At 40.1% G+C, this 10,000-nt stretch overlaps 1 protein-coding gene across 1 annotated transcript in view; it reads right to left on the reverse strand.

Annotated features, from left to right (window-relative positions):
• Positions 1–7,133, reverse strand: part of LOC139733731 (uncharacterized) — a 96,900-nt gene extending 89,767 nt beyond the window's left edge. The window contains exon 1 of the mRNA XM_071644544.1: positions 6,459–7,133. Coding sequence (XP_071500645.1) covers positions 6,459–6,905 — 447 coding nt within the window. The 5' untranslated portion in view covers positions 6,906–7,133. The remainder of the gene's footprint in view (positions 1–6,458) is intronic.
• Between the last annotated feature and the right edge of the window lie 2,867 nt (positions 7,134–10,000).

Consider the following 10,000-nt stretch of genomic DNA (forward strand, 5'->3'; position numbering starts at 1 on the left):
AACAGAAATGATACAATAACCTGCTTGCGAACTTGACTTGAGCCGAAGTATAGAGCAGTGCAGTCAAGGGGTGTATAAGTTTGAGTCGGCCTGAATTAACTTGGTTTGATTTGGTTTGGTTTGGTTTGATTTAATTTAATTAGATTTGGTTTGGTTGGAGACGGTTTGATTTGGATTGGTCTGGCTTGATTTGGTTTGCTCTGCTTTGGTTTGCTTTGCTTTACTTTGCTCTGATTTGGTACCGTTTATTTGTTTTTTTAAAAATTTGGTTTGATTTGATTTGCATTGATTTGGTTTGTTTGGTTTGGTTTGAGTTGTGTTGGGTTGGAATGGGGTGGGATATAAGTCCAACTGTGATTACATGATTTGGTTTTCTCATTTAAATCAGCAGATCTTGATACAGAGCCTGCATGAACTCTGTCATTACCACAACGAACACGGCGCATGAGCTGTCACGTGGTACGTTCGGCATGAGTGGTGAGCAGACGACCTGATTGAATGTCACGTGACCCTGTTATCATTTTTATTATGCTGGACAACTCCCTGAAACCGGTGGGAAGAAATGAACGTCTCAGAAATCAAATTCTCACATAGTATCATACACTTCGTGCTCTTTCAAAAGCTCCGAGCAGAAAAACAGTTGGATACATAATGTATGTGAGCATGTATGTTGTTATAAAGGGATGTACAGACTTTAATGATAACAACACTTCTTCCGCTTATAGAAGACACTTCTAAAGGTGTAGCGTTTCAGCGCTAATAACCCTTTGGGTGCTTTGGGGCGACGACTGGTACAGAAATCCCATTACCGTTGGACACACTGTCCTACGTCCCTGGCACAGAAAGGGTTAACCACATGAAGTTCCGCTAGCTCGCTAGAGTGCTTGTACTTTTCTGTAGAGGGCTGTGACTGTCATGTGTGTGCGTGTATGTGTGTATGTGTGCATACGTGCGTTTTCATGTCTCAGCGTCTAGTTTTATCCACCTTACATTATATTTCCTTATTGGACATAATGGAAAATGATATGTAATGGATAATTAATTTTGTTATGATATACCGTACGTCAATTAAGATAGGAGGAAATAGACCACATACTGGTCTCCCGGATATCCGGTTTGGGCGTGGGCCCATGATGCTTCCATCACTATCGGCACCAGAACACGAAGAGATTTATCGCAAAAACGAGCTAACTCCATTCTGCTTAAATTGAGATATCTGCGATTAAAGCTGCTAAAAACAAGGAAAATACAAGAAACAGGACATTTGTAATCATAATTTCAAAAATATTCCTTGTTATGTTCCCAAGTGAGGGATCCATTGGAAGGGTTTCACTTTGCTCTATAGTGATGGACTTACTTTCATATTTTTTAATGGCGTTTAGACCATTTCGCGATGAAACTCTTCATATACCAGGAGATCTTCCCCAACATTTAGACCTAACCAGGGAGGTGGAAGAGAGAGTGTTCCACCTCCCTGACCTAACTATCCGTGACGCGTGATCTACGTTCTTCAAGCCTTGCTTTTCGTGAAATACTCTTCTCCATCGCTAAATTCAACTTTTCTTTTGTTACAATGGCAAGCAGTGCACTGATCTTCTTCTTTTTTTCACAATATCATTCGTCCATATATTTTGTATCATAATCAATGATTTGTCTTTCCAAATTGTTTAATAATTGAATTGATCACTTTGTTTTATGTATTTCCTTTTACTGAAGGAATAAAAAAAAATGATTGAATTGAATTAACTTGAATCTGCAGTTAGGAAGTCTCCGGATCATCTGTCATATAATACCACAGTGAAACATGACTCTTCATATGACAAGTCCCATTGCAAAATGGGCTAAGCGCCATTTTGACACTTTAAAGGAAGTCCATCATCAGATAGAGCAAAATGAAACCTTTTTCCAGTGATTTCTGACTTGTAACACAACAAGGAATATTCTTGAAATTTGGTTAAAATATCCCGTATTTCTTATTATCGTCTCTTTTTTAACAGCAGCTTAAATCGCAAACATATCACCTCAACACGAATGGAGTTTGCTTGTTTTGCGATAAAACACTTTATAATCAACTGACTGGTATCCAAGCGATGCAGAATTTTTTTTTTCCTTTTTTACCGTTGCCAAAAAACAAACAAAAAAAAAAACCCAGCAACAACACCGCAAGAGACAACATTAACATACGAACGAAGAGGTTCAAAGACCTGGGCAAGCTAAAGATTCTACTTTATTACGTAATAATAACGTCGATACACACCCGTTGAATAAAACAGGAATATGGTAGACGGCATTAAATCTATTCAGATACGAATGAGTGCAACCACTATACAACACGCGGGCGGATAAACACAATAAAGCGCAGTGAGTGAGAAATCCCGAAATGCGTGTGCGGATATCTCGTTGAATAAAGAATTCATGTTTTTAGGCAGTGTCATCCGCTGTAAAGCAGCGTGGAGGCGAGCGTATGGGGGAAGGCAAGAGGCACAGGAGAGGGATGAAGAGGTTTGGGGAGGGGGGGAGTGGGGGACCATGCATCCATTATGATAATCAATGGCGTGGATTATCAGTACGCCGGCCACTTTTGACTCATAGTACAGTCAGTATGGGAGGCGAGAATGGCGCGAGGTGGATAGAGACGGGCCGGGATGCAGGGAGAGATGGAGAGAGGGAGAGGGAGAGGAGAAAGGGATGAGGAGGATGAGGAAGAACGATGCAATCAGGAGAAAAGATGATGGGATGACACAGAGAGGAAGAGATGGAGATGGAGGAGGAAGAGATGGAGAATTCTTTTCCAATAACACTCTTTTCCAATAGCACAGTTATTTTGAACATGAGTTTCACATTTATATTGGTGTAATACATCGTACTTTTTTTCTTTCTTTGAACTTGTATATAAAAAAAGTGCTATTGGAAATAAAATCTTATTTGATTTGAATTGAATTGAATTGAATAGACAATAATAATGATGATGAAGAGAAAGATAAAAGTAGAAAGGAGAAGATAAAAGAATGTGAATTGAATTGAAAGTAATTGCATTGAATTGAATTGAGTTGAGTTGAATTGAATTGAATTGAATTGAACTGAATTGAATTGAATTGAATTGCACTGAATTGAATTGAACTGAATTGAATTGAATTAAACTGAATTGTTGCTTGCAAAATTCGAATTCACATTGTTTAGTACTATTCTTTATAGTGTGTATATTTCTTTACTCTTTGCTTGTATACTTTGTACCATGTATCGCCTTTTGTTCGATGGAAATAAAGAAATTGGATTGAATGGACTATGGCGTTTTGCAGAGAGAGGGAAATAGATGTAAGAAGATGGGGTGATGCTTATTCGAATGAAGGAAACTGGAGATTGAAATATGGAGATTGCACCAAATGAAGAGACGGAGAGGGAGGGGAAGAGAGAGAGATGGATATCATTGAGTTATGAGAATCAAACAGAGAGAGAGAGAGACAGAGAGAAAGAAGAGATCAAAAGTGATGGAATGGTGCAAAGATAGAGAGAGGGAGAGAAAGAGAGAAAGAAATGAGGAAGAAAAAAGTCGATAACTGTAGTAATACAGATAGATAGAGATATATAGACGGATAGATGGAAAGAAAGAAAGAAAAATAGAAATAAAGAGGGATTGAAAGACACAAAGATAGACAGATGGAAAGATGAACAGAGAGATAGATAGATAGATAGAAGGATAGATAGATAGATAGAAAGATAGATAAATAGAGAGATTTAAAGATAGATAGAAAGACAGATAGAGAGAAAGATAGAAAGATTGATTGAGAGGGATAGAGAGAGATAAATAGAAGAGGGGAGATAAAATGAATGATGGTAAAAGATTAGTAGGAAAGACAATGGTATAATGCAGAGACAGAGGAGTGGAGGAGGAGAAGAAGGAAGATGATGGATTGATGCTGAGAAGGAGGGATAGATGGAGGAAGCAATGGAAGAAGGGAAAGAGTGAGGAGGAGGAGGAGAAGGAGGAGGAGAAGGAGAGGGAGAGGAACCACGACGAAAGAAAAACTTGATTGATGCAGGAAAAGATGCGGAAAGTGCAGTTGGAGAACATGGTGATGCAGGGTCAGTGGGATGGAGACTGTTGAGTCATAAAAGAAGCTTGTATGGTGATTAATCTGTTTCAGGGAAAAATGTCGTGAGTAATATACTAGGATGGAAGATCTAGGGCAAAATGGACCGGAGGATAGTGTACCGTATATGACTATTTCGGGAGGGTTTTTTGAATAGATCTTATTATATGAGTCTATATACTTGCAGAAATGTGTTGCTAGTGGTGACTGTCACATGGTAATTTACAACTGGGTAATCATGGGAATAACAAAAATTCTTAATGACTATATCCTAAGTTCTTACACACACAGGCAGATACAAACGCGCACACACTCGCACATTTACACGAAAACAGACACACACACAGTAATTAATTCTATGTGTGTGCCTGTGCGTTGGGAGGGGTTCATCAACTCGCTGGAGTATAACGCGTTAATTTGTCCGTAATCATTACGCAGTAAGCTATTCACCTTGAATTTAATGATTGTACAAAGATAAGGCAATCCCATCGCCTATACGTAAATCGTGTGGAACCTGTAATGTGCACAGATTTCGCAGTCTCGGAAAGAACGGGTTAAGAGGAACACGAGAAAGTGAAACGAGAATATCCACGCATCCAACGTCAATTACACTAAAGCTACCGGATGATGCGCAATCTCCCCTGATGACTGCATCTACCCTAACGCTGACACTCCCAGTTAAGAAGACATCACTCCAACGTGGCTGTCGTGGATCGGGTGGAAAAGAGTTGTGGATGACGCAATCAACGCAATATCACTCAATTATATCTCTCACACGATAGATGCACATGTATACGCGCACTTAGTGAGAGATAGATAGATAGATAATCAATATGATAGGGACGAAGAGGTATAATATTATTATCATAGAGGTACACAAATGGAGAGTTAGATAGATAGATAGATTGATAGATAGATAGATAGATAGATAGATGGATAAATAGATAGATAGATAGATAAATAGATAGACAGACAGACAGACAGATAGATAGATAGATAGAGACGAAGATACCACAGAGCTACACAGATGGAGAGTTAGTTAGTTAGATAGTTAGATAGATAGATAGATAGATAGATAGATTGATAGGGACGAAGAGATATCATCATAGAGATATATACACAGATGGAGAGTTAGATAGATACACAGACAGATAGAGACGAAGAGATATATATATCATCATAGAGCTACAGTATTATCATACAGAGCTAGATAGATAGATAGAAAGATAGATGGGGGAGAGAAAGAGAGAGAGAGAGAGAGAGAGAGAGCGAGGAAGACGTGCACGTTATATAACGTTCTTATACATCACAGGCGAGTTAGCATCCAAGCACTGTATGTATTGGAATCGATGCTAATTTCGTACATAAATGAAGCGCTGATTTCCCATTGGAAAACCTGTTGCATACCGTTGTAGGTTGCGTCTAGTGAAGCAACGCATCGAGAGGTTCGTGCGCGCATTTCGCGTTCATTTAGTCTGGCTTCCAGTCAGGTTGTCTGTTTCTTATGAAATTCCGATACTTAATTTCTCTAAGCATAGCAATTAAAAACAAAACAACCACAAACTTAGATGATAGCAAAAGACATTTTTTCGGCAAATAATTCGCGTAAACTTAACCAAACCGGTATTTCGCAATCTTAACAAGATAGGTAGTTTGGAGGCTTAATCAGTAAGTCTGGTCGCGAGGCTATTTTCGTCCAACTTACTACGACGCACTCAGCGCGCGAGCTATAAGTACTAGTACATCATAACTGCATTTTCATGAAACGCGGTGTCATTTTCTCAAACCGCTTTAGCATGCATTGATTTAAACACACTGCTTAAAATGCGTTGTCAAAAAGAAGTGCCCCATTTGACAATGTACGTCATTATTATGCTCTCCAAACAAACTTTCACTTCTGCTACGATTTTGAGCCAATAAGGCCGAGAGACCCTTGAAAGCCGATACCAATATGTAGAGACTTAAAGTGAAAGCGATAAAAGGACAATTTTACGCACGCTCTCTCTGACCTTTGCGACCTGTCAGTGCAGTGCCTTTCAGATTGGACAATCGGTCCGCGAACGGATTGTCAGATCTTAGGAGAGGGGCGATGCATTGAGTTCAAACAATCACAGTTTATCGAGTCCCTTTAATATCATAGAAACAGCAGAATGTATTCGGCAGTGTCTGGATGCAGACGCGCATTTGCACATTGTTTGCAGATATCAATATGCACACAGAAAACAGGCACGTCGAAAAAAACAATACGAACAATCAAAACCAAAATGGGACGATAGGGTTATCTGGCGTGTGGGCAAAAGTGCTTGGTAAGAGGATGGGAGGGGGTATGGTTGGGTTGGTGGGGAAGACACTTTCGACCACGCCTACCTTGATAACTGGCGCTCCGTTCTTCTCCGCCTTCCTGAACACGATGGCCTCCTTGTGCTTCTTGATCTTCTCCCATCCCTCCTCCGACTCGGCAGCATCTAATTTTATCATCTCCTGGTAATCTTCGTCGGTCAGGGGGTTCTCCGTGGGTGCGTCGAGGCACACCTCGGGCGTTGCGGGTTCGGCTGGCTTGGCATCACCGTTGGCGTCCTCCTTCTCAGCCCCCTCTGCTTTCTCTTCTCCCTCACCCTCCGTCTTTCCATTAGCTTCTCCTCCTTCCTCTTTCTTCTCCTCCCCTCCTTCCTCCTTCTTTTCATCCTCCTTCGCCTCCTCTTTCTTCTCTGCCTCGCCGTTCTCTACCACTGCCGGAGCGGGCTCCTCCGCCTTGGCCTCCTCCTTGGTGGCTGTTTGCTCTTCGGTTGTCGGCTGTTGTTCCGTATCTGCCATCTTGGTTGCTAGTTTACAGTTATTCCAACGGATTTGAGGGGGAATTGGGAAGCGTTGAGGGCTTATTTGCACGAAATTATATTCCAATCTGCCGGTGATTCGGATTCCACGCGTCCTTTACGAGTGTGGTGCGAACAGAGCGCTCTAAATGCCTTGCCTGTGTACCTGTACGCGAGCTAGCGAGTTGAGTTGGGCGCGGTCCGAAGCGAGAGATTTTTCCGCAGCAAACGTGCGTATTCCAGCGTATTCGACGGTGAAACAACCGCTCTCGCTGAACGCCTATTATTTTACCTTTTACGGCAAGTGGGACCGGACACCTGTCTGTTGCGCGTGCGCATTCGATTCAAGGAGTACAACCCCATTGCATTGTTCCTATAGCTAAACCATGGGCTGCCCTCGTACCGTGCGGGATGCTTCCATTCACCAGTAGGGGTAATTATCGCATTTTTGTCAGTTGTATATTAAAACGACATGGTACAATGAAATCACATTTCAACGCAGTCGACCCGTATGAGACAGAGCACGCATGAATCGCAGCGTCTCATGAGGCGATTGGAATGAGTGGATTATTGACTATAAATATCGTAGTGAACGATAGAGGCCTGTAAGCAAAATCTTTTTAACATTCTTTTCGTATTGTTTTTAATCTGAGGGGGAAGTATACCCCAGAATGAGTCCACGGCAGGAAATGTCATGCAGAGGCCGATAGGAATGACTCTCCCTTTTCCGTGCCACGTGATTTGGCTTGGCTGATTTCGTTCTGACCTTGTGGCGTGTTGCATAATATCAAAGCAATCATCGCAGATTAATTTGTCTGCATATCCATGTTACCACTCTTGTTATACATGCCGTGACCTTCAGGCACTTTTCGCTGTTCCATGTGTTTCCTTGTTGCGTCGCGTCGGAGGAGCCGACAGTCTCACTTCCGTTTGCGATAACAAAACAGATCGTGGCCAAATCTTTACCGAGACACGAGTTCGTTAAGACTGCTACATGTCCTGATTAAAGGGCACTCTTACAAGCAGAACTCGCGTCATGTCGCACAATCGCTGTCACATTCAGACAAAACCGCGAAAATTGAAACTGGGCTCTCTCGTACAGAAGTGCCAGTCGGTTACGGTATGTGCAATTACTTTCGAATCATTAAATTCAATTCATTTCAAATCAATTCAGTTTGATTTAATTCAATACAATTCATTTCAATGTAATTCAATTCAATCATGCCTTTGTGTCCTTCAAATAAAAATAATACACATACAGAGTATTCATTTTGATAAAGAGTAACCATAGAGGCTGAATACAAAATGATTTCATATGAACGAATGAGTATACAAGTACTATTCATTTTGTAATGGCGACGAAAAGTAAGTATATGCACCACAAACACTGACCAAAGAAAGTTATCGTATCTAATGTAATTCCTGAAAAAAAAATCCCGAACAGCGTTTTGAAATTAATAGATTTTCATATATGAATGAATGGGTGTGCTTTCCCCAATTTCAAGATTCTTCCTCTAAGTATTTACTTTTGGCAAGCTATACGACGAAGTGCAAGTGAGTGGATTGCGTTTTTTTGGACGCTTTTCTTGATGGGCAGTATCTCCATCTATATTGGCTGCCTTCTTTTATTGTTGTCTTTGCGGTGGAAGAATATGTGCACCATCTTCACTTAGTGAACTCCACGATCAAGTTGATTTGGGTAACGAAAATGGGAGACAAAGAAAGAAAGAAAGAAAGAAAGAAAGAAAGAAAGAAAGAAAGAAAGAAAGAAAGAAAGAAAGAAACGAACAAATAAATAAACAAACAAACAAGCAAACAAACAGAAACTAATTTCATTATTATCTGTATAGTCATTCGTTCATCACTCTATTCGTCCATACTTTCCATCTATCCATCCATCTATCTATTCCTACACTTTATTCATTGATTCCTCTACTTCTTTATTCCTTACTTCATTCATTTCTTCCCATTTACGGACGACACAACGTTCAGCCCAGACACTAAATCAGATTGTCATTAAAATTTGGCATAGGTCTACACAGGTCCATCATAGGAATATAAAAACAACGGAACAAGAACAATTAGGCATTATATCGATCGTCATAATAACCAAACTCTGAAATCAATACAGACGTTTACATTGAATGTCAGATATAATAATGGCAAAGTAAAGTCTCAACGCATGACATTACATTATGATTTTGGCACGGTATACACTGCATGCATCGTTTTGGCAGAGATATCACAACAATTATGACATACGACACCGATAGCGCTCATGGTACAGACATATATCGTAATGCGTAAACAAAACCAAAACCGTTTGGCGAAAAGCCAGTTATCATCCTTCTTTTCAAACAAACATCATCGTAAATAAGGCAGAGAGAAAATCCTAGTTAACAAAAAATGAAAAATAAACGAGAGAGCTAATCATAACATTATATCTAATATCGAAGGAAATCATGGATGGGGCTATAGGCCGTGGTTTTAATGTAAAGTACATAGCTTATCAAACATCACAGAATCCTAAACATAAAGGTTGCCAGGTCAGTACATTGCTCATAGTGATCTATCGCTTGGCAAGGTGCTTTAATGATCAGCTTGTAATTGGTTGGTAGGTTACTTGTACGCATGGAATACTTCATTGGCCGTCACGTAAAATGGACACAAAGCTTGAACCTCATACTTAAGACATAGTTTGGCCGATTCAATCGGTACTAGTGAGAGTTGCAGTATATATTCTGGAGTGTGCACATTATTCTAGGCAGAGTGCCTCTTTGTGATAATAATAATAAAAAGGTTAACAGTGCTGTAGAAAATATTGACATGGGTGCATGGAGGGGTATGAGAGCTATCAGTTAGCTTTAATAGTTCGTGTGATCTCGGGCTAATTTACAAATATTACAGGTGTATCATACTTGGGTAGGATTATCAATTACAGCAGAGTTATTAAGATGAGAATGAAATCGCTTACTTCAATGTCTGTTACGCTAATGAGGTAACAATAGAGAATGATATTGTTTTACAATGTATTGATTATGGTGATGGTGAAGATGATGGTGATATATAAGAAAGTTATAATGATAGTGACGACGA

Source organism: Diadema antillarum, unplaced genomic scaffold (assembly GCF_040938485.1).
Source record: "Diadema antillarum isolate AM-2024a unplaced genomic scaffold, OU_Dant_1.0 scf00000025, whole genome shotgun sequence".
NCBI classification, from domain to species: domain Eukaryota; kingdom Metazoa; phylum Echinodermata; class Echinoidea; order Diadematoida; family Diadematidae; genus Diadema; species Diadema antillarum.